At 39.7% G+C, this 25,492-nt stretch overlaps 2 protein-coding genes across 2 annotated transcripts in view; both read left to right on the top strand.

Annotated features, from left to right (window-relative positions):
* The window catches only part of LOC121290646 (MORC family CW-type zinc finger protein 3-like), a 50,795-nt gene extending 43,670 nt beyond the window's left edge, over positions 1-7,125 (top strand). Inside the window, exons 17-19 of the mRNA XM_041211361.1 lie at positions 6-900; positions 3,480-3,604; positions 4,544-7,125. Coding sequence (XP_041067295.1) covers positions 6-900; positions 3,480-3,604; positions 4,544-4,685 — 1,162 coding nt within the window. The 3' untranslated portion in view covers positions 4,686-7,125. The remainder of the gene's footprint in view (positions 1-5; positions 901-3,479; positions 3,605-4,543) is intronic.
* A 10,680-nt stretch (positions 7,126-17,805) lies between these two features.
* LOC121290647 (tigger transposable element-derived protein 4) lies at positions 17,806-19,049 on the top strand. Its single transcript, XM_041211362.1, has 2 exons — positions 17,806-18,305; positions 18,732-19,049. Exons 1-2 carry the CDS (start codon positions 17,880-17,882, stop codon positions 18,939-18,941), a joined length of 636 nt encoding a protein of 211 aa, XP_041067296.1. The 5' UTR covers positions 17,806-17,879; the 3' UTR covers positions 18,942-19,049.
* Positions 19,050-25,492: the final 6,443 nt, after the last annotated feature.

Here is a 25,492-nt window from a genome sequence, read left to right as displayed (position 1 = left end):
TTTAGTGCTAAACGAATACTTAACTATGAGGGTGCAAGTCCAAATCCAAAAAAACCAAAATTAGATGAAGGAGTGACTCTTAACAACTCTGTGAATGGGGAAACTGTTACTGATATAACATTTGATGACGATGTCATCCTTATCGATGAAAAAAGCACTCCAAGGCCTATTTTAACTTTTGACTTGTCAAAAGTAAAATGTGAGCACAGAACAAGTACAGATACGACTGACTGTTGCAATGACGATGTCGTGTTGCTCAACAACCGTGAAGGAAAAGCTACAGGGACACAAACTGATAACTCACCAATTTCTGTCAAGGAAGAGGGCACCACATCTGAAAAACAGAGCCTCTCAAGTAGCACCAGTGATCAGAAAGAACAAATTCAGCAGCCCTGTGATGGCACACTTCAATGTTTGGCAGATACTAAGGAAAGCATAACTAAAACCAACGAAGAAGTAAGCATCCAGAAAGACTTGCTGAAAGCCATGACTGAAGAGAGGGATCACTATAAGACAAAATATGAACAGTTAGAAAAAGAGCTAGAAAAATTGCAAGAAAAGCTATTTGATGAAAGCGAGTGTCATGTCAAAAAAGAGATCTGCCATCAATGTACACAGTCTGACTTTATTATTGGGGACAAGGCAGATAACGTGGAAAATTTCTGCAAACTTACTAATGAGGAAAAGACAACCCAATATGACCTGGCACTCCAGGAAATGGAAAAGTTAAGGCGACAGTGCCAGACATTGGAGAATTTAAAGTTTGAATGTTTCACTTGTAATCTTAAAGAAAATGATCATTTGGTAAAAAAGGAGGAAGACGAGCTAGTTCTACAGTTGGACAGCATGTTCCGACAATTGGATAGCTGCAAGTCTGAGCGGGATCAGTATAAGGAAGAAGTAAGTAACAAAAATATACAAATGGGCAAATATGTTTTCAAATTTTAGCATGACAGAAAAATGTTTGTACATTGATCACTTTACTTAGTCTATAGCAAATGTTTGTGATGAATTGTGGAGCATTTTGCATGTAGATCATCCAGTGTGGTTACGCCTTATTAATTTTAATTTATAGAATTATGAAATTTCAGCACCGAAAGATCACTTTGGTACATTGTATATCCATGCTAGCTATTGTTAAGCTCATTTAATTTTTATTATCTGTTACTTTTTTCATTCATGTTTATTAATATCTTAAGTATTGATTGTTTCAGATTTAACAGCTATTTTTGACACAGCATTCTGTCACAATCTGGTACAAGAGTGATTATTTGTAACCTCCCCCTTTTATGATGCTTGTGTTAATTCTCTGGCTATGGCTTCTTGTCACTGATGCGCTGCTCATTGTGGGGACATAATCATACATTACGCTGTCGTTTTTTTGTTTGTTTCTTTGACCCAGGCATTGCTGGCAAGTCGAGCATTTAATGACCATACTCTTGAGCAGGTGAATGTGAGCTGCTCTCTTGAACTGCTGAAGATATTCCCACAGTACTATTAAGTTAAGAATGTCAGGACTTTGGCCTAATAACAATGTACTTCTCGTAACTTGCAGATGGTGATGTTCCCATGCCATCTGCTGCCCTTCACCCTTTAGGTGATGGAGGTTGCAGGTTTGGAGGTACTATCAAAGAAGTCTTGGTAGGTTGCTGCAGTACATCTTGTAGATGGTACATGCTTCAGCCATGTGTGCTGGTGATGTAAGGAGTGAATGTAACATGGTGGATGGGGTGCCAATCACATGGATGGTGTCAGACTTCTTGAGCTACACATTTCTGGGCAAGTGGGGAGCATTCCACCACACTACTGACTTGTGTCTTGTAGATGCTAGAAAGGCTTGAGAGTCAGGAGTTACTTGGCACAGAATACCCAGGCTCTAACTTGCTCTTGTGGTCAAGGTACTTATGTGGCTGGTCTAGTTATTTTTCTTATCAATGGTGACTCGTAGAAAGTTGGCTGCTGAGTTTTCAGTGATCGTAATGCCATTGAATATCATGGGGTGGTGGCTGGGCTGATGACCTGGGGCTGAAGTAATTGGCCTCTAACAACTGCAACCATCTTTCTTTGTGCTAGGTATTACTCCAGTCAGTGGAGAGTTTCTCCTGATTCCCATTGACTTCAGTTTTATAAGGGTTCCTTGATGCCACACTCAGTCAAATGTTGCCTTGATGTCAAGGGCAGCCACTCTCACCTCACCACTGGAATCCTACTTTCTTGCCCATTCTTCCACAATGGATGTGCTGTATGTGGAGCCACATGGTCCTGGCAGAATCTAAGCTGAGTATTGGTGCACAGTTTATTGCTAAGTTTGACACCTTCCATCAATTTTACAATTGAGAGTCGACTGACAGGGCAGTAATTGGCCAGATTGGATTTTTCCTGCTTTTATTGAACAGGATATACCTGGCAATTTTCTACACTGTCAGGTAGATGCCAGTATTGCAGGTGTACTGAAACAGCATGGCCACGAGCACAACTTGTTCTTGGAGTGTAAATCTTCAGCACTACAGCCAAGATGTATCCAGTGTGCTCAGTGGTTTCCAGGTTGCGTTTTTTGATGCTTTAAACTTACCAAGGATTGATTGCAGAGTGGATTAAAACGGTATTCTTTACCTTGAGATTCTGGATTTGAATGCAGGAACACAGAGGATGTGATCAGTTAACGTTGCTCACCCACGAGCTCTCATGTTTGCTCTCTGCCTTGTTTTCTCACAATCTTTCTCTTTCAGTCTCAGTTTTGAATAGCCTCAATCCAATTCTTTCTTGGATGCTCATCCAAAATGTATATACTCACCACTGCTATTCAATTGACAATCTTATTTTGTGTTCATATTGCACTGACCTTGGTTGAAATGCACCAATGATACATGCACATTCATCAAGCTGCTATACTGAAACTGGAGGAGTGCTGCTCTGCCATGGACCTATAATTATTGCAAACATTTAATTGTAATCATAACATCCAGTTTAATTCAGTAAAACCATCATCAGAGAGACTAAGTGGTTTGTGTAAGGAAATGGAAGTATCTTATTCTTCAGAATGTCAGGCTGATGCATGTGAAGGTTTCCAACTCTATTACACCAAGTCTATATATGCTTGAGGCAGATGCTTGCTTTAATTAGCAAAGTATTGATTTAATTTTTTTTGCTTTTTTGTGGCAACCAGGCTGTCATCTACAATTTCTAATTAAGATGTCTTCGCATTTGTTTTTTTTTAAGCTTTGACGTTGCCAGGCTCCTCTTCAGCAGTGTAGTCTCACTTCTATTGATGGTTGGAAAGTTTGGTGTGCTGGCCTCCTTGCCTGATTTCCCAATCTCTTTCCTGCTGAACAAGTCTCAGAATGTTGGGACTTTTCCATTGTACTGTGCTTGTAGGCTTTAGCAATCTGTTCCAAAAATGAGCACTATGGTGTATTGTCGCATTTGGAAGGAACCGTTACAAAGTTGAGTTTTTTTTCTCCTTTCCCTTCCCTGCAAAGGCTGAACGATTACAAAGTGAAAATGATACACTCAAGTTCAAATGGGCAAATCTTTCTAAAGAAGTGGAATGTTTAAAGCGTGAAGCCACTGAAGCACAACAGAGTAACCTTCCAGAGGGCAGCAGGTAAAACATTGAGTTTTTAGATTTTATTTGAGACAATGAAAATTAAAATATTTAACATCTTCTGGTACTTCTGGTTTTTAAAAAAAGATTATTTACATACGATGGAATGTGGCTGGCAGGAATTGAAGATGGGGATTTGATACTGAAGAATGGGAAGTCAGTAGAGCTGACTAAGGACAGGCAAGATGAATGCAGAGTGCTTCATGCCAGATGATATGTGATTATGAATTAACTGGGGGAAGGCAGGATCAGGATGATGCACTTTAGAAATTGATTCTGGGCAGTGAATTGGCAGTCTGTTTTACACTCCTCCTTCAATGGGAAAGAATGTTTGGTGGGTGTAAAGCACATTGGGCAGAATTTTTGCCTCATCGGGTGTGCCTGGGAGCATCCGCGCAGTGGTCTGCCGCCCAGTTATATGGCCCCAACAGCCAATTGATGGCCAGCCAGCGTGAAACGCTCACTGATAACCTCAGCGCTGCCTGGGTGGGGGTGGGAGGAGTGCGAGCACTGAAGTGTGCGCATGTGCGGGGGTGCGCTCAGTGAAAGCTCCCTGAAGGCACAGAGCTGACTCCGGGAGTAGCTCATATTGTCACTGGAATTACTTGGGAGTTTAATACACGCTACTTTAAAATCTGTTCTGGTGGAATTTACTACTTTTTGGTTTTGGTGCCACTAAAAATAAATTGAAACCATTATATTATGCAGCTTTTGCCATTTTACAACACTAAAATGGATAATTTTTTTTAAAAATTCCCAAAAGAGACTAAAGAGTGTTATAGTAGCATTCTTCTCGTAGATGTGTGTTGGAGCATTCCTTCTGCAGGACTCTGCAAAAAAAAATGTAAAGACAGTCTTATCTGCTGTTATTGCAGTGAGCTCAACTGAACTGCTGAACAAATCACAATTGTTAATGTGTGAACGTTTCATCTCTTACAGCGTGAAACTCCGGTCTCTGCGGATTGGTGTTGCACAGCTTTTGGTTAATATTATACCTGAACTGGACTTAGCACAAATAAACTATGAAAGTGAAGTTGTTGATGAGATTTTGGACCAAGTGTTATCTGCCAATGCATCATGAAGACTGTCTTGTGTTTTACAACATGGATTTATTGTAAAAGGTATCCAGTGGATTATGTAACCATATCAAATAGACTTTTGATAAAACCAGAGCTTACAAGTAAGCGAATTATGCACTTCTGTGATAACTATGGTTTCTAATATTTTTTCAATAGACCAAAAGTGTTGACATTTTTTAAGTTGTGAGCCGCTAGTAAGTCTATTCCAGCTTTGGTGCAAAGCAGCATTAATATATTGCAGACTGAGTAAGCATTATGGGCAGTTTGAAGCATGTTTGAGGAAGCCGCAGGTTCAATTACAGTAAACAGTTCAAACTAGTATTGTTAATTTCTTTCCCCTTTCTTGCATGAAGATGATATTCTCTTTTGAGGTATTTTATCCAATTCTTTTGCTCATGCCATATGAGGCTAAGATGTTGACTGCCCACCTTCCAAAACAACTTGGGATCAGTAAAATGGGAAAGTATTATGTTGTTTGGTCAATTAGGTATAATTTTCTGTTAAAAAGAGAAATGCAGCAACCTTTCAAGAGTTTTCGTTCGTGTTTCATTAAGCAGTGATTTTATGCATGTTTTGTTGGTCTTTAAGCTAAATAATGGTGCTCTTATGGTTACTGTAATCACATTAATTTCTCTATAAGGTGTTACATAGTATTAGCTAGTATTTGTAGTACAGAAACATGCTTTCAACCCATTGTAAATTAATTATAATCAGTTCTTAAAGTGTGAATGAATTTGCACTGCCACTCAGCCACTCAGGCTGGTTCTACCAGATATCCCAAATTATTTTTCTATTGGAGAAAATGTAGTTTATGTGGTACAGAGCTTAATTTCCTTTCCTGGTGATTGGAAAAAAAGTGGGGCTGTGAAGAACCAAGGTCACTCCTAGGAGATAGGTTTGTATGTATACATAGTTTAAACAATTGAAAGATATCTCAGTTTGTTTTAATTTTGAAATGTGCACAGGGAGTTGAAGGATTGCCCAAAGCTATTTGGTTTCCAACCCTAACATTTTTGATATTCTGCAGAAGTTTATTTTGTTCCATTTTTCTGCGTGCACATTTCTGTACCAGACAACTGTTAACAATTCAAATATTCATCTAAGGCTAAATTCACTACTCCATTATTCCCTTTATTTATCAATATATGCTTTACTTCAAACTTCATTTCTCCAGTAATTCTATTTTAATTAAGAGATAGTAAAAAATTTATTATGTTACTGAACATAGAGAAATTCTATAGCTCTATGATGAGGACATGCCTTTTTAAAATATATTGGTAATTTATTTTTGCCCATTTCCTCTCTTTAGACTCTTGCAGGAAGTTCCATTGGTCTCTAGTCTTCTAGTCTTTACCTATTTGGCCATTCAACAAGTGCAAGCCTATAGTTTTACCAGGCTGTTCAGTTGCAGAGGCTATCGCATCTAAGCCAGATCTTTTTCTAATTGAATGAACATGCACTTTTCAGCCTCTTTTTGAATAGTGATTTAGGTTTGAGAAATCTAGCTTTCTGCACTTTCCCTACTAGCCTGCAGGTATTGAAGTCGCTATTCTCAGCTAGGGCAGCAATAGCAATCTGCCTCAATAATGTCCTTAGGTTAAGAATGGAAAAGCTGGCTTGGGCATTCATTTCATGTGGGGTATTTGTGGATAGAATCAGTCTTTACTGTGGTGCCCCACTGCGATGCTTGCTGTTCAGGCATACAGATGGGTTACCCCACTTGACTGAGGTGCTGGCCAACCAGCATGTGTGGAATCAGGTATGCATTCAGAAATCAATGCCATCAGTAAAAGACAGGAGAAAAATATATATATTAAGTATTATATTCCCTGTAAACCATTGAAATAAAACCCAGCATCGCTTCATTTCATTGTGGCAGGGTATTGGTGGATGACCTCATACTCTACCATAGGAAATTCTGGACAGGATGGAACACTTCATGCGAATTGCATGAATATAAATAGAATAACTAGTCTCTGAGTTGAGATGCAGCTAAGCTGTGGTTTGTTACCTCGACCCATTTAATATGTTACTGCATACCAGGCCACAGACCAGTCTAGTACACTTTTTTATATCCCTCCCATCTTTGCATGTAAGAATTTTTGTTGAGTGCTTTCTGTTAATATCAAACTGTAAATTGATAGTTAGAATTTGACTGTATATGTGGGTTACAATTTATTTTTCAATTGCTTTGCTGATGGAATATTGACTTGCGTTATTTTAACACAAAAATGGGGCAATGTGGATTGACCCGTCACTGAAATACTTTATACTCAGTCAATACATTGGTGTGATTTGTTTCAGTACCTGTTGATGCTCCTAGGAAGATGAAGTTAAAAGCTATTTATCTTTTTTAAAATGTACCATATGGTCAGAACTTCTAATGGAAAATTTCTATAATATTCAAAATTTCATTTGTGAAAATATACAACTGTACTATCAGGCCACTTTCAATCTCTCTGACTTAGTATATGCATACAAAGATATTCTATACCCACCATTCCTAATGTGCCTCTTAATGTACAACAGACAGTATAAGCAGTGTGCACATGTATGCTTCTACCTTCTTCAATGAATTGTTTTTGTGTGTTCTTGGAATGTGGATGTCACCAACAAGGCTGCATGTATTGCGCATCCCAGTTGCCCTCAGATGGCTATGGGCCATCTCTGAACAATCCTCCTGTAATAATAATTAACATTGTGTTAAATAGAAAAATTCTGGATTCTGACCTGGGAGTGCTCATACATACCCACATCAAAATATGTGACTTGGAGGTAAACTTGAGGTAATGGGGGTTCCCAAAACTTTTGTCCTTCTGGAGGCCACGAGAGAAGATATAGTCAACTATCTAACCCAGATGAGCTGTTTCAATATATCCTATAGATCATAAATACTGAAGCCACTGTGCTGGAAGCGGAGGGGAATGGTGCATATTGAATCCAGTGACAGAGGCACTATTCAGGAAAATGGCTATGTCCTGGTTGGGCACATAAGAGTAAGAGCAGAAGTAGGCTGTATGGCCCTTTAAGCATGCTCTGCCATTCAGTAGGAACATGGCTGATCTGATCTTGGCCTTAACTGCACTTTCCTTCCTAACCGTTATAACCTTTGTCGATCAAAAACCTGTCTGTCTCAGGCTTGAATATAGTCAATGTCTGCTCCAGTGCTCTCTGGGGAAAATTAATGCTCAAAATAAAAGTGGAAGCTTTAATCACACGTGGGTTCCTTCAGGCTTGGGTGATGCCAGGACCCTCAGAAGAAATTCCTTCTCTTCTCCATCTTAAATGTGCCACCCCTTATTTTGAAACTCTGCCCCCCAGTTCTATATTCCCCAATGAGGGAAGACACCCTCTTCCGTCGCTGCTGCCCCCAACCCCTCCCCCGTCCCCCTCCCCCACCCCCACCCCCACCATATGTTTCAATAAGATCACTTCTTGTTCTTCTAAGGCCAGCCAGTTCAACCTTTCCTTAAGGCAGCTTCTTGAATGTTGTGCTTACACCTATTTGGATGAGTAGTGCATATTCCATTACAGTGCAGACTCTAGCCAGGTGGTGAAGAAGCCTAGAGGGTAAGATGATGAGCTACCTTTTCCAGAGTACCCAAGATTTGCCCTGTTCTTATAGCCATTATGTTGATGTGAATGATTTTAGTTCAGCTTCTGGTCAGTAGTCGCCTCCAGAATGTATTTTGGCAGTGCAGCTGAAAGTCATGAATAAGCTGTCTTTTGTTCAAGATGTCATAAACCTGGCATTTAAGTGATGCCAATATCACTTCAAGTTCAGAGGTTTAGCTCCTCTCCTGTAGGCTGGCATGGATTGTTTCATTGTCAATTTCATTATTCAGGTAACTATAGTGTAATTTTAGGCCTTTTTAAGCAAGTCTGCTATACAATGAAATCTTTCACTTTTATTCATTTTCATACTATTTCTCCTTTTATCTCTTGCTGTGCATTGTTCACTCTGCAAAAGGGCAGTCAGACAAAATGATCCCAGACTGTTACATGTGCTGTTTATCAGCCAACAAGTAGAAGGTGTGACAGAGCTGTGAAGAGTGACTCATCGTTGAAATTTAAAAAACAGATTCTCTCCAGAGAACTAGCCCTCTCCACTAATTATTTGCTTTTTCTAAGTTCTACCATGTGATGTGTAGCGCTTTGGCATTCAATGTAATGTATCTACAATATTTAATTTAAAATTGATATTGCTGTAAATATATTACCCTAGGTGGCAGGACTTGACCACATGGCCAAATTTTGAATTCCAGCCTCAATTGTTGGAATTTCCCCAAGACAGTTATCTCAATTTTTGTGACGTCAATTTTTTCGGATGTGTATGTTGCTGGAAATGCCAGCATTTGTTGCCAGTACCTAGTTTCCCTTGAGAAAGTGTTGGTGGGCCGCCTTGAACTGCTATAGTCTATACAAACATATGAACATACTAATTAGCAGGAGTAGGCCACTAGCCCCTCCAGCCTGCTTTGCCATTCAGTACAATCATGGCTGATCTGATTGTAACCTCAACTCCACATTACCACCTACCCCGATAACCTTTCACCCCCTTGCTTATCAAGAATCTATCTACCTCTACCTTAAAAATATTTAAAGGCTCTCTCTTCCACCGCCTTTTCAGAAAAAGAGTTCCAAAGACACGCAACCTCAGAAAAAATTTTTCCTCATCACTGTCTTAAATAGGCGACTCATTTTTAAACAGTGACCCTTATATGGTGAAAGTGCTTCAACTTTCTTGTTCGGTTGAGAGTTCCAGGATTTTGTTCCAGCAACAATGAAACGGCGATGAGTAACGTCCAAGTGGGGATGATGTGAAACTTGGAGGGGAGCTTGAAGTTGACTGTATTCCCATAGACTTGCTACCTGTGTCCATCTAAGGTGGTTGAGGTTGTGGGTTTCTGAGATGCTGCCAAAGAAGGCTTGACAAGTTGTGGCTGTGCATAGTACACACTGCAGCCATGATATGCTCATGGTAGAAGGTGTAATTTGGTCATATAAGAGAAGGAAAAATAGATCAACCAAAATTAAATAAATGGTTTTAAACTGGCCCTGCAATGACAGATAACATAGCACTGAAAGTATCATGGGGAAAATGTAAAGCAATTTCTTTATGAAGTTAAAGTTAGCCTATCCCATGTGTTTACATGCATTTTAAGTATTTGATGGAACTATCATCCTAAAACCTATAATAACTTCAGCCCCTGAGTATGTTTGTTTACTTTTCACAAACTTTTGAATATTAGCAGAAAAAAAATAATAAGGCATAAGTTGTGATGCATTGTATGTTTCTTGCATTCAAGAAGGAATCACTGGCTGGCCTGGTTCTGGTTTGCATTTCTCGATACGTTGTAAATTTTATGCATTTTGAGATTTATTTGCAGTTGCACCTGCCTTACCTGAACAGACACATTTGTTTTGAGAACAGCTTTACCATTATAGATATATTTACAAAAGTTTGCGTAATTTGCTTGTGTTAAAGTTTTGAAATCTGCATGTTCTACTCTCTCTTTGGTCAAAACATTGTTTACAAGCATTGAGTATAACTGATGTAAATAAATGCCGAAACTTAAGTGCATACTGGACTTGCTCAGTCAGGCCACACTGAGTACATCTTTACAAGGCTCTTCATTCCAACACAACTCTTCCAAAATTCAGCCCTTGACTACTTTTAATTTTTAATCATGCTGCATTTTATGCTTGTTATCTGACAATTACAGTATACCTCTGGACAAAAGCTTGCCTCCTGCGGAATAACTTCCAGTGATGGTGAAATGGAATGTGGGCCATAACCCTCATTTCAAAATGATGAAAATTCACTATTTCGTCCTACGAATTTAAGAGCAAAACTGTACTCTGATTCAGGTCTGCAATTTCAGAGGTTCATTTTGTATTTGCAAACTATGCACTAGACAGATTTAGCTGCCCTTTTTGTATATGAAAAATGTGTAAAGTAAATGATGACCTTTGGAAACAAACCTGTTAATTTAAAAAAAGTTTGACTGCAAAGTGAAAATATTGAGCACAAAACCTGTGATTTTGTTAAATGAATGTCAGTGCTGCTGCATCTAGAAACTACAATATTGTGAAGTTTCATTCATCAATGTTATAGCTTTCAAATGCATCCTAATGTTTTAAGAACATAAGTTAAAGTCCATTTAGCTCATAAAACTTGATCCCTTTAGCAGTGTTTCAACCATGCTTGGAAACATAGTTCAAACATAGTTCACCCTTTGAAAATGTTTCTACTTATTACCATTTTAAACTCATATTTTGCAAAGTTAAATTACTTGTTACTCACCTGACTGACTTTGAAGTAATGTGGATATATCCTAACCTCATTTGAGTGAGGACATTTTCTTAACCTTTTTTCTTTCTATGTTGTCGAGTTTGAGCTTTTTAAACCTTTCCTCCTTCTTTCTCACCCTTACACTTGGGATGATTCTTGTTGATATACTCCACTCCCTTTCCAATTAATGCACATTTTTCATGTGGTGTGATCAAGACTGAGCATTGTATACCGGTCACCTGGTTAATGTGTTGGAAAGCCAGACTTTACATCAGCATTAGGGTATTATAATGAAACTAAATAAAATTTTTGAGGATTGCCTGTGTGGTAACCCAGTGAACAGCAGCCAGCATGGACTCAGAAAGGAAAGATCCTGGTTATTCAACCTCCTTGATGTTTTTGAACGAGTAACCTAACAAGTTGGCCAGGTACCTGAACTTCCAAAATGCATTTAACAAAAGTCCCATACAAAAGGATGCTTAAGCTTCAAGGTTTGGCAGGTGTGCCTGAAAGATTGGGTGTCAATGGGGTAGCCAAGATGCCTCCCTGCTTCCATCCCCTCCCCCAGGAGTTGAAAATTACCCCAAATATCCAATGACCTGAGGCAAGCAACTAGAACCATAGGATACAAGTTGGAGGACGTTATGCAGTGTTGAGTGTACTGACACAAATGTATGGGAAAGGAAATGAGCATAATGAAAAGCAACCCTTCCAGCATGCTGATTTGTGCAGTTAATGCACATCTTTATTATTTATTGATGTTTTAATCCTTTGGCAGTAGTTTGGCTAATTAAATCCAACATTTTCAGCTTCTTGATGTCACCTGAACTTTCTTAAAATAAATATTTCGGGGGCTGGGGGAGAAATCTGAAGGCTTCTTGTCACCTGCCTTTCAACCTAATGAGTTAATGTGAAAAGTTCAAAGGCTTAAATTAGTCTTCAGTGAAGAACGAATGAATTCAATAATAATTAATCAACAGACCTTTTTACACCATGCTTGATTTTTGTTTTCCATTGACTATGGCTACTGTTTACTATTGCCCATCTTCATTTTCACCGAGGACAGATTCCAGCACTGTCACCGCTACCCCACCCCACCCTTCATATGCTCTCCACTCACCTTCTCCATATTAAATTTTAATTTGCTACTTTGAAGGTTAAAATTCCAGATCCACATCTAGCAGTCTATTTTGGTATTCCGGTCACTTTTTGTAGTGTGGAAACTATGGGGGCACCTGCAAGCCTTCACTCAGCATTTCCTCCGAGTTTAATTCTCACCACTTAGGCAAAATTCAGTTGGGTGCACTATTTTTAAATCAGTCTTATCCAGACCGATGCTTTACCTTGCATTCCCATGGCTTCTGGGTTGAGTTTTTTCATGAAGAACTTTGTCAATAGCTTTCTTCAAGTCCAAAAAGAATTTGGTGATATTTCCATTTATCTACTTATATTTGTAGCATCTTCAAAGATGCTTCCTTTCTGACTCTCTGCTGGCTGATGTATTTTGTTTCAGTGAACCAATAAGATTAATTCAAATTAATGTTCAAAGATCAAAATATATGTAAAATTACATTCTGCTTTTCATGCTGGGTTCTATTCAAAAATGCAATGAATCGACTGGTTAATTTTCGGTGCAAATTCATCTCTGAATAGTCTGAAGCTTTATTTCATTTTATGCTAGAAATTAATGCAAAACTTTCTTGAAGTAATTTCTTTTTGTACAAAAGCAGCATTTGTTGATTGAAAAAACTAGGTATATGACAAATTTAATTTTTGGGCGAAAACATTCAAAGAGTATAGACATGTAAAGAGAAGTCTTGATTAGTTTTAAATGGTAAATCATGAAGGCTACTTGGGCTAAATTATTTCTGTCCTATTCTTCCATCATCCAAGAAAAGATGAAATTTTGGAAGATTTTGGGAGTAAACACAATGGCTTTAAGTTTTATTTAAAAATGTATATAAATTGCTGAGGATGCATGTTAAATATTGGCAAGTACAGACTCCATAGTTCTCAAAATATTTTGACAGAACAGTGTCATCCAGAATATTCTAACTGACTCGTAGCATATCTCTCTCAATCTAATGTTCTGCATTTTGCGTGTGTTCGAAGTGACCTGTGTCACGAGATGTTTTGAATGTATTATCTTTTATCTGTTAATAATCTGTTATCTGTAGTTCATCTTCCTAAACGATTACAAATCTTGATGAAGAAAATGCAACAGACTAATATTATTGGTGTTCTTAATAAAATGTTAATATATATATATATCATAACAGTTAATGTTTTGTTAAATCGGGGGAATTGAGAGAGATGCATTTGGTTGCCTCAAAGCTTAAATACAGCAAATGAAAAGCAATTGTAATATTTTGTGCAGATTTCAATGAGAATTATGGAAGCTTTTTATGAATGTATTGAAATTTTTGTAAACAAGAATTTTCCATTAAAAAGATTTAAAATGTGTGTATTTAAGCATTTTATACTTTGTCTTGCTCATTAAATTTCCATTTTTACAATGGCTGCAGTTTAATTATTTAACCATTTTTGGGACTGAGGTGGAGGAAAAGTTGTAATATTTTATAGAATTAAACATACAATTGTTAACTGGGGACATTTCATTTTTGATATCTATTTCTCAATGTCTTCATGATTGTGAGAACTTGCTTGACTGTGGGCACTGGTAGGCCCCAGTATTTAAGCAGTGATGTGATGCGGGTGCAAACAGGAGTGTGGATTCACAAACAGCCATGAGATGATGACCAGTTAATCTATTTTTCAATGCTGATTGAGAAATAAATGAGCCAGAATTTTGAAGGGGATCCTCTGCTCCTTGTTGAATACTGACATGACATGATATATGTTCACATGAACATATCCAAAAAATGGCACCTCTGACAATGCAGTTGTCACCTTCAGTGCTGGGTTGAAGAGTTGGCATAGACTTGGTGTTCAAGTCACAGGAATGGAGCTGGAGCCCACATCCTTCTGATGCTGAGTGCAACCATTGAGCTCCTTGGGCGTGGTGATTCTGTGTTACAGATCATTCTGGGAGACCAAGTTGCTGTGGCAACATGCACATTGTAGCCTAGAGTTAAGGATAGTGATTGTAGAAGCTCCAACTTTCTATCACATGGCTGACCAGGAATCTCTCCTGTTCTCACCATTGCCATATGTGGCCGTGCATGAACGCATCTTTGACCATCAAGCCCTGGGGTGGGACTCAAATCCAGAGCTTCAGGCTCAAGTAGAGATGCTACCCAATGCGCCACAAGACTGTCAGTAACCTTTTTAAGTGTCTGGCCAAGATTGCACTGTCTTCATAAATTATTGGCTCAACAAAATTTGTCAGTTTATGGAGGCTGTTATTCTTTGCTACTAACATTAATCAGGTGCAGAAAAAAGTGTTGTGATGGTTAAGTGATCAGCTTACACTCGATCATTTTGAGTCTTGTCACCCAATAAGATTTGAGAAATTCTCAGGACACGTTTGCTTCCACTTTTATTTTTAGTTGTTGATTAAAATGCCACCTGACATGGTACTTGGTCAGAATTTTTAAAAACAAGCAGTTTACCCCTTTTGCATTAGTTATTTTTGACTTGAGTGGATCAGAAAATATATTGGGCCCAGAAGGAGCAATTGCCACTGTGACCTCAAGGATCAATTGTTCAATGCTTAGGTGGTATATATTGCTTATATTGATGGGGCAGCATTTTCTTTTGGCAAGATGTTCATCCATTACCGGACCCCTTGAAAGAATTGCAAACCATTTCTTTGAAAGAGCCCTGAAAATGGGAGCAAGCTGTATTAAAGAAGTCGCTTGTAGCTTCCCTGATTGTTTAGTACGTGGTTAAGGGTGAAAGGATCATTAAATGATTTTTTAAAATTATTTCACGGGATGTGGGTTTCGCTGCCCATCCCTGGTTGTCCTTAAGATGGTGATGAGCTGCCTTCTTGAACCGCTGCAATCCATGTGGTGTAGGTACACCCACAGTGCTGTTAGGAAGGGAGTTCCAGGATTTTGCCCCAATGACTGTGAAGGAACGACCATATATTTCCAAGTCAGGATGGTGAGTGACTTGGAGGGGAACTTCTAGGTGGCAGCAGTCTGATTATCAGATCATAATGACCACTTCTTAGTGAAAGGCAGAGTTTGTTTTACTTTGAATCCAACAAATTATGTACTATAGTTGTGAATATTGATGGTGGAACTTGGTGTAAAATAGATTAGCTTGCATTAATGAGCACAAAAAACTTTTTTGAGTTGTATTAAATGAATAGAATTCCAAGTTGAAGGATAAAGGATGGCATAAATGTAATGAAGGTTTTCTAACACTCGTCATTGATTCTTGAGAGGCTTGTTCCAAACCCTTGAACAAATTTAATTGGCTTAACTTTGCCTTGAGAAAATTTGCTGAACACGTTATACCTCCGTGTCCAAGATCATAGTTGTGATGTTCAAGATGGAATAGTGGATATTATGGCAATGTTGCAGGAGATATCTTCAGTAATACAGAAATAAATTAGAAAATCCCTCATCCAGGCCTCAATATCCTACAACCAGTGAGAGCTTGAAGCACAATATGTTTTTAATTAAATCTGCCCCTTAAGTTAGAAAAAAACTGGGACTGGTCATATTCAAAAAGCTCACCAAGATGGCTGGTGTGAAAAATCAACATTTAGAGCAAGCATAGAGAATTGTGGTCAAGTTAAAAGTTACAGGTCGATGCTCTCTCTCTACCTCTCACTTGTTCGCTCTCCTCCACCTCTCATTTGTTCACTCTCCTCCACCTCTCCTCTCCAAAACATTTTTCAGATTATTCTTAAGTCTGCCTCTCCTATCTCTTGGTTAGAAATACATAGAATTTACAACAGGGAAATAGGCTATTTGGTCCAACCAGTCTGTATCAGCCCATACCCTCTACTTGAGCTCTCAACATATTTACCATCCATATCCATATTCTAATATCCTTTCATCCATTTACCCAATCTAACCTTTAATGTTGACATGGTTTCTGCCTCAATTACTAACTTGGCATGAATTCCAAAGCCTCAAATCAGTGTTTAAAGTTTTGCAACCCTGTTTTCAACTTCCTGCCACATCTATGGCTATTAATTCTTGACCTTAACTACTGAATTGATCTGCAATCTGCGCTGTTCATTTAAAATTAAGAAATCCTTTCATAGTTTTAAACTATGACAGAGTCAACCACATTGCTGTGGGTCTGGAGTCATGTAGTCCAGACCAGATAAGGTTCTTTCCCTGAAGAAAATTTGGGTTTTTACAACAATTGATGATAGATTCATCATCACCGTTACTGAGATTAGTTTTCAATTCCAGATTTATGAATTGAATTTAAATTCCATCAGCCCAATGTGTATGCGTGCATCATAGGATGGGGATCTGAATGAGGTGTAGTGTCTCATTAAATAGTGAGGGTTTGAGTGCCTTGGTGAATAGGAATGGCGAAGAGTGACCGGCTTAGAGGGTTTACATATTGGTGCTCCTATACCCATATTTAATGACTAATTGTTAGGTTTTTTCCCCACATTTCAGTGTGACGACATGAACTTTAGCTTCTATAGTAATCAATCTGGGCTCAATGTAGTCCAGGAGGTGTCGTCAGAAGACCTCTCGTCTCCAAATGCCTAGTCAAGCATTCTTTATTCCATCTCCAATAATTTTTAACAAATGTGTTCTAAGCAAATTTGGGGGGAAAAAACATGCCATCTGAGTTTTCCCCAGTGTTTCTTGTTGCAGTGTCCTGGAAATTACTCAATTCCAGGCCATTCCTTGAAGGTTGGAATGTTATTTACTTCAATGCTTTGTGCATTAAAATGACCTTTTATTTACATCTTTCTCAATGCATTTTTGTAGTTGCAAGTTATCTGAGAGATCGTCATTATCTCATTGAACAATGGTATCTGCATATATACATGCCTGCTGTGTTAAACTGGCTGAGTCTTGACTTTCAATGGTGGTGATGGAAATTCTTTGAAAATTGTAATTTTAATGGTTAATAGCATGTTCACATCCAGCGACACACAAGTGGGGGGGAAAATTACTTTTACTTTTTTAATAAGTAGAGTAATATGGTTTACATATAAGTTCTGGATAGCCACAGACAGGAAAAACACAGGTAGGTGGCAATTTTAATTAGAAATGGAGGAGTTAAGTTAAACTGGGCCAAATATTGAAGATTGTACTTTACAAGGAACAGTAAACTTGGATTGGCCCTCCACCTCTGTTCACACAGCTACCAGGTGTCGCAAAGTATCAGAATAACACACACAAAAGCTGCTGTAAATGTTGAGGTGAACAATAATTACAATTGGATTCCACCAAAAATAATTTGTCACAAGGCATTTGCAGCAATTGCTCAAAGCAGCATATGGATAAGGTGAGAAATTAGATTAAAAGGAGGTCTATATTTGAAATGATTTCCTGTTTCTTCTCTAAATCTGCCAGAGTATTGTTCTCCCCAAGGCTGGCATGTAAGGATTTTTATTTTTAAAAGATATAATACAACACACAACAGAACAAGCTATGGTCTCCCTGTGACAACAAAAAATTCTTCTAATGCCTGAAAGGTAATTATGGCTCTTAATTCCTCAATAAAAGTAAGCTCAGTGCTTCAGCTTGGATGCCATGGCAACTGAGCATTCTTTGCCTGTCACTGGATCATGTTACACCGGACCTTAATTCATCAAAATGCTTAAAATGTTGCATGGACCACATGATTTTAAACAGCCAATAAGCTACTGCTAAGTAAATGCCCTTGACAAATCTAGGTGATTGTACTAGTCTCAGCAGCAGTCTGCACTTGGCTTGTGTGTGACAGATTAAGGTGGAATTTCTTTTTGTTGTACGCTGCCGATAACCCCTTGCCCTTCTTATCAATAATGGCAAGGAACGAGCTTTCCATGAAGCAGAAAGTGGAGCTGATTCTTCAAAGTGAAGGCAAGAGCCAGAGGCAGCTGGCTGAGCTGTTCAGCATTGGGAAAACCCAGGTGCAGACCATCCTGAAGAGGAAAGCGGAGATACTTCAAGCCTATGAAGGCAACAGAGACACCGCTCGCAAAAGGCTGTGTGTCCGCATGGAGCATGGTTACCTCAACCTGATAATGTGCCGATGGTTTCAGCACGTCCAGTCTCAAGGTGTATCGGTCAATGGGCCTATCATTCAGAAAGCGGCACTGCACTTTGCTAAGGAGCTGGGTATCAATGACTTCAAGGCTTCAAACGGGTGGCTCAGAAGTTTTCGCAGTCGCAACAACATCAGCTTTGAAACCTTTTGCGATGAAAGCCCTGGTGTGAACCAAGCCTGGGTGAGTGAAGATTAGCTGTGAACTGTAGCATTTTAATTCACAAGAATGTTCTGTTTGCTTCATCATTTTTCAATTTTGAATTAACAGCCTGGTTGCAACCCATATTTTTAAGCATTTCATAATGGGTGGAAATATATATAATATATATTGTAGGTTTTTAACAATGCATTAAATAATTGGTAAGGATTATAAAGGTTTGCCAGCAGCTTGTGCAGGGAACAGACAAGTTAACCTTTCAGGTGGGAACAGACAAGTTAACCTTTCAGGTGTGAACCCTTCATCTGAAACACTAACTTGCCCTCTCCACAGAAGCTGCCTGACCTGCAGAGTATTTCCAGCATTTTCTGTTTTAGATTCCCAGCATCTGCAATCTTTGTATTTTGTTTGTAAAGAGCTGCGTTAAATAATGTTTTGCTTCCTTTACAGAAGTCTCACTGTGGTACCCTGGGGAAACTGTACACTTACACTGCACCATTGCAAAGAGCAGTGCAAGGCTGCTGGTTGTATTTGGACCTTTTAAGAAGGTGGTGGCAAGAGACAAAGGGAGAAAGTTGGAGGCAGGAATGGACTATTTGTTGTGGTTATTTTAATGGTTGTCTCAAGAATAGAACAGACACTGAGGAATTGGTTGTCTAAATTACCTTCTTTGTTAGGGAATGGTTTATTTCACGTGCCCCAAATAGGAAGAAAGTAAAACTTTTGCTGGATATACTCCTTGCACAAAGTGTCTTTAGCACCTCTTGTAAGTGGATCGGAGGTCTGGTACAAAGCATCCTTTTCCTGCCCATTGTCATCAAACCCAAAAAATTAAACACCTTTGAAGATAGTAGCATAGTGGGTATGTTACAGGACATGAATCCAGAGCCCAGACTAATGATCTGGAGACATGGCTTCAAATCAGCTGGGGGAATTAAATTCAATCAAATAATTCAGGAATAAACTAAGATAGTATTGATAATAGTGGCCTCTTTGTTGTTAAAAACCCTTCTCATTCATTAATATCCTTTAAGGAAATAAATCTGCCACCTATTTGTGATTGACTCTTAACTCCCCTCTGAAATGGCTGAGCAAGCTACTCTGTTATATTCAAGAAGGTGGCTCGCTACCAGCTCCTCAAGGGCAATTAGAGATGAGCAATAAATGCTGGCCTTGCCACATCCTGTGAATGATTTTTTTTTTAAAAGGCCCTTTACCATTCACATTGTAGGCTCCTATCTCTTTTACAGTCCATGTTGTTTAGGAAATGAACTTTCCCAGGTTGCTAGCAAGAATTATCTGGTTATTCACTGACTTGCAGTTTGTGGGATCTTGCTCTGCACCAATGACTGCCTTGTTTACCTACGTAATTACAGTGACTGCACCTCAAAAATAACCCGTTGGTAGTGAGCTGTTTTGGAGTGTCCTATAGATAGGATGAGATGCAGTGTGAATTTTCATTTCATTTTCACTTCCCGTTTTTTAACCCCGCCTTCCTCCTTTCTGCCAAGTGCATGTTTGGACTTTGAGTGAGGGTAGCTGCATGTGACGCACCCCTGCAACCTGCTGACGCTCATCTTTAGAGTAATATTTAAAAAAGGATTAGGGAGATGATGGCATGGTTGGAACATATCCCAGCAACATCAGGGGAACATAATAGGAAACACTGTGAAGGTGAGGTCTTTGCTCCTCTCTGCAGACTCCACAAGTACAGGTATTGCTCTGTGTACTGGCATTCATTACACATTTTGCTTGAAAGGAAACATCACTTCATGTATAAGTTCTCCACCCATTGATTATGATGAGCAGAAATCTATTCCCAATTGCAAACTCCTAGCATTGTGGGCTCAAATCAAAGACTTTGACATCTCAGTGCAGTACTGTAGGAGAACTGTGCCATCTTTCAGGTGTGATGTTAAACTGTTATTGTGCATTGCATAAAATAAAATCACACTTGTTTACTGTGACTTTTTCTGTTGTAAATTAGCACCAATAAATCTAGTGGCAACATTGAATTTTTTTATTCACTTTCAACAGATAGTATCAGTCAGAATTAGAGCAGTCAATTTGTGGTAAAATCACACAATATTTTCTGACACCATGGTGTCAATGTGTTGTGTGTTTAAAACTCACAAAAACTAGCTCCTTTTAATGTAGAAAAATATCTTGAGGCACTTTGCAGCAGCATAGTTGAAAAATGGACGCAGCATCAAAGAAGGAGACTGAAAGCTTTGTGTGAAGCTTTGAGAACAACAAAGGCCGGTTCAAAATGTTCTTGCCTACAAATGCATCCTTTTATCTGTTGTACAGTATCATGACCACACAAAAGGTGTTTCCTTAAAGTGGTCCGTCAGATAAGAATTTATGTTTGTGTATATGTCGCCCACTTTTAATTTGAGTGATTCAATTTTACAACTTATCAGCCATGATTGAATGGCGGAGCAGACTCGATGGGCCGAATAGCCTAATTTCTGCTCCTATGTCTTATGGTCAGATAAGCTTCAGTTTAAACCAGATAAAGGTTAGTTTATTACAAAAACTACTGCTGAAGGTTACTTGGGTAAAAGCGATGAAGTTATTGACTAAAATAAAAATTAGGAAAAATTACTTCAAGAAGATGAGATTTCAAATCACTCTCTGTGATATTGTTGTGAGCCCATAGCTTGAATTTCTTCTTTCCAAAGTGAAGGGGTTAAAACCTGAGGTTCGGTTTGGTAGCTGTGATGGCTTTTGTAGTTGAAGAGTTGGAGTTTGACTTTGCAGGTGGACTCAACAAGCAGAACAGGTCCTGGGAGAAAGTGAAGGCTCCTGTTTTCACTTTTATGGTACTGCAGGCGGTGGCTCTTGATAGCCAGATATCTGTTTCTGGAAACTTCCTTCAGTCTCTCGCTGCTGAGAAGCAGTTTCTGTTTCAAGGTGTCTCTCTCATGATGTTCAAATTGGTTCTCTCTTTAAGCAGCTTCCAGCCTTTTTCTTAAAGTGTGAAATCCAAAGGTGACTGCTCCCAAATTGACGAATCATGCTTCCATGTTAGGTATTGGCCATTCAAACAACCTTTCTCCCACCTGGGTTTTTTTATAGTTTCCCATTAAGGCCCTTATCAGTTAATTGCCTTTGCCCTGAAAGAAGACCAGCAAGTGGAATACTCATTGAATTTCAAAATGTCTTTTGTGATCCTTCCTGAGATAAGCAGCCTGATAAAGTTTTGAACAGAAAGATGCTATGTTGTCTGCATAGAAATCCTTTTTCTGATCGTTTTTTTTTTAGGAAAATGTGCTTTGCAAATGATTGTCCTTAAAAATCTATAATATCATTACATGCTCATGACAACACAAAGGTATCAAAGCTGGGGGGGGGACATTGCTGGCTTGCTTTGCAACTCCCCTTGTGAGTCAACATGATGGGCTTTGGGTGGAGCTTGAAGATCTGGTTGTTCCAAGACATAAATATTCTCTAATGAGGTGATGATACCACTGTACCTCCTGCTCCTCCACATAACCATGGCCTAAGAGGGTGTTCATGACCATAGACTTCCGCTAGATTGGTCCATTTTTATGCTTGGCAAAGTATTGCAGTGGTTTGCTCTTGCCTTCTGCAGTACGGCTGACCAAGGAACTCTCCCGCCCTTTACTGCCTGCCATCATGCATATTGGAAGGATTTGCCGGCTGATAATTGAAGTGTTTGGTCATGTTATGAACACGCCTTCCATGACCATCAAGTCTTGAAGTGGGGCTTGAACCTGGAGCTTCTGGCCTGGAAGTAGGGAAGCTACCATTCTGCCACAAGATCTCCATGCCACCATCCCAGCACACTCTCTAACCAACTCATCAGGTGCACCAAATCCCTTCATGAGTTCATTGTTGTACAAAATTGTAATCGACTTCTCTGAGAAACAGCAATCGATGCCGCTGCAAGCCAGTGGGAAGACTGGAGACTTGTACTAATGAGCTGAGCGCTTCACAAATTAAAGCATTAAACTGAAAGACAAGAAAACTGCCTTGGAAATCGTGAGTTATTGTGGAATTGGAATTAGGTTTGAGTAAACAGGAAGTATAAGAGTGACAAGGCTATTTTGACCCTTTTTGAAATTGCATGTAAAACTTTTTGGCTATATTTGGTAAATGTGTGACATGATAGTATAATTCACATCACAAAGAATTGATGCCATTGTGAGGAATGTGTTTGTGGCTCTTCAGGACTCCTTCAATAGTGACACTCTTTCCTTTGGTGCTAGGAATGAAATTATACTAATTAGTTTTGCATTTGAAGCAGCACTGAATAAAACAATTGGATTGCATGGTACATTATTTCTGTACAGTAATTGCTTAACAGTTAAAGGTAGCAGTAGGCTCAGCTTTAACAGAAATCAATGCTGCATACCAATTTTAAATTTAAATCGGTTGAGTGCATGAAGCATCTAACAGTTGAGTTTAAGATGTTAAGATTATTGGTAGTTTGGTGGATGTGTTGACACTTAATTTGTGGAAATTAAAATCAAACAGAACATAAGGAGGCCATTTGGCCCATCACACCACTTCCTGTTCTTTGAAGGAACAATCCAAATAGTCCCACCCTTATGCACTTTCCCCAATGACCCACAATTCTTTTCTTTTTCAAATATATATCTAATTTTTTTTGGAAATTACTATTGAAACTGCTTTACTGCTCTTTCAGGCTCTTTACTCTATGTCAAAACTCGTTGTATTAAAGATATTCTTCTCATCTCCCCACTTTTTTTGCCCAAAATTGAGTGATTTTCTGAGGTTTATTTGTGTGATTGACTTTCTTTTTTCCCTTTCGCAGAAGTTTCAGGCTAAGTTGTCAGGACATACCAGTTACTCTCCAGTGGCACTGCCCTCATCTTCTCCTAATGTAGGTCCAATTCTTTGGGTTGTGTCTGGAAATGAGGCAGTGCCTGTCCCGGCCAATGCAGCTGTGGTGTCAGACGACCGAGCTCCTACCTCAGCACCCAGCGATTCACGGAGCACCAGAAAGGAGTCGCATTCATCCTCCAAAGCAGCATCCCCACCAGCTAGCTCCAACTGCCAAAGGTCTGTAAGTGAGATCCCACAGTGACACTATTTCAGGCACGGGCACCGAGATCCTTCAACGTTCATTTTGAATTATTTTGCCACCTGCCTTACAGCAACAGCTTGCATTTATATAGTACCTTTCACAAAGCAAAACATCCCGAGGCTTATGTACTTCTGTTCAAGGTGCTCTACAGATGGGATACCAAACAAAATTTGGCCCTGAGCCATGTTAGGAGATAGTAGGGCAGGTGACTGAAATTGTGGTCAAAGAGGTATGTTTACGGAGCATCTTAAAGGAAGAAAGAGAGGTGGATACGCAGAGAGGTTTGGTGAGGGAATTCCAGAGCTTAGGGCCTTGGTAGCTGCTGGCATGGCCAGCAATAGTGGAACGATGAAATTGCGGATGCGCGAAAAGGCAGACTTAGAGGAGCGCAGTTATCTCAGAGAGTTGTAGGGCTGCAGGAGATTACAGAGATAGGGAGGGATTTGAAAATATGGGCAAGAATTTTTAAATCGGGGAGCTTCTAGACTGTGAGCCAGTGTAGGTCAGCGAGCACAGGGGTGATGTGCGAATTGGACGTGGTGTGAGTTGGGAGGGCGGCCAAGAGAGCATTGTCAATTCTAGAGGTAAAATGGACATATCGAATTGCATAGTGATTCTGTTAACCTCATTAAACTTCTTGTGCTAAGCAAGTAGATGTCAAATCTACCTGAGTGGCTGAATTATATTTTTAAAAATGCAATAAATAACTAACTAATCTTCACTATTGGGATTCCTAACTGTTCATTAAGATTTCAAAACAGCAAAAAAGGAACTACAGTAAACCACCGATCTGCAGGGAAAAGAGAAAGGGAGAGAAAAAAAAAGAAATGAAATAGCTTGTACCTTGGAAATTATCAGCAGAGAGCAGCAGTGACATTGGTTTTCTGGCCAGGAAAAATCAGCAGTTTAGGGGGAGGTGATGGTGTAGTGGTATTGTCACTGGACTGATAATCCAGAGACCCAGGGTAATGCTCTGGGGACCCGGGTTCAAATCCCTCCACGGCAGATGGTGGAAATTGAATTCAATAAAAATCTGGAATTAAAAGTCCAATAATGACCATGAAACCATTGTTGATTGTTGTTAAAAACTCATCTGGTTCACTAATGTCCTTTTAAGGAAGGAAATCTGTCATCCTTACCTGGCCTACATGTGATTCCAGACCCACAGCAATGTGGTTGACTCCGAAATGGCCTAGCAAGTTACTCAGTTATGACAAACTGCTACAAAGACACAAAAAAAGGAATGAAACTGGACGGACCATCCGGCATCGACCTCTGCACCAGAAACGATAACAGCAATCGCAGCCCCATCGACCCTGCAAAGTCCTCCTTACTAACGTCTGGGAGCTAGTGCCAAAATTGGAGAGCTGTCTCACAGACTAGTCAAGCAACAGCCTGACATAGTCATCCTCACAGAATTGTACCTTACAGATAATGTCCCAGGCTCCCCCATCACCGTCCCTGGGTATGTCCTGTCCCACCAGGGACAGGCCCAGCAGAGGTGGTGGCACAGTGGTATAGACTCAGGAGGGAGTTGCCCTGGGAGTCCTCAACATCGACTCCAGACCCCGTGAAGTCTCATGGCATCAAGTCAAACATGGGCAAGGAAACCTCCTTGGAGGAAGCACTGAGGGCACAGAATGTTCTCTGGGTGGGGCACCTCAAAGTCCATCGACAAAAGCGGCTCGGTAGCACCACTACTGACTGAGCTGGCCGAGTCCTAAATGACATAGCTGCCAGACTGGGTCTGTGGCAGGTGGTGAGGGAACCAACAAGAGGGAAAAACATACTTGACTTCATCCGCACCAACCTGCCTGCCACGGATGCATCTGTCCATGACAATATTGGTAGGAGCGACCTCCGCACAATCTTTGTGGAGACGAAGTCCCGCCTTCAGATTGCGAATACCCTAAATTGTGTTGTGTGGCACTACCACTGTGCTAAATGGGATAGTTTTTGAACAGATCTAGCAACTCAAGACTAAGCATCCATGAGGCGCTGTGAGCCATCAGCAGCAGCAGAATTGTACTCGAACACAATCTAACCTCATGGCCCAGCATATCTCCCACTCTACCATTACCATCAAGCCAGGGGACCAACCTGGGTTCAATGAAGAGAGCAGGAGGGCATGCCA

The sequence above is a fragment of the Carcharodon carcharias genome, chromosome 18, assembly GCF_017639515.1.
Source record: "Carcharodon carcharias isolate sCarCar2 chromosome 18, sCarCar2.pri, whole genome shotgun sequence".
Taxonomy (NCBI): Eukaryota; Metazoa; Chordata; class Chondrichthyes; order Lamniformes; family Lamnidae; genus Carcharodon; species Carcharodon carcharias.
This window is presented reverse-complemented; position numbering and strand designations above follow the sequence as displayed.

What these genes read in the sequence shown, in the direction of transcription:
- LOC121290647 (XM_041211362.1), top strand. Translation starts at nt 17,880, where the DNA reads ATGGCAAGGAACGAGCTTTCCATGAAGCAGAAAGTGGAGCTGATTCTT. An exon ending in CTGGTGTGAACCAAGCCTGG is followed by an intron (nt 18,306 to 18,731) that starts GTGAGTGAAGAT and finishes CTTCCTTTACAG; the next exon opens with AAGTCTCACTGTGGTACCCT.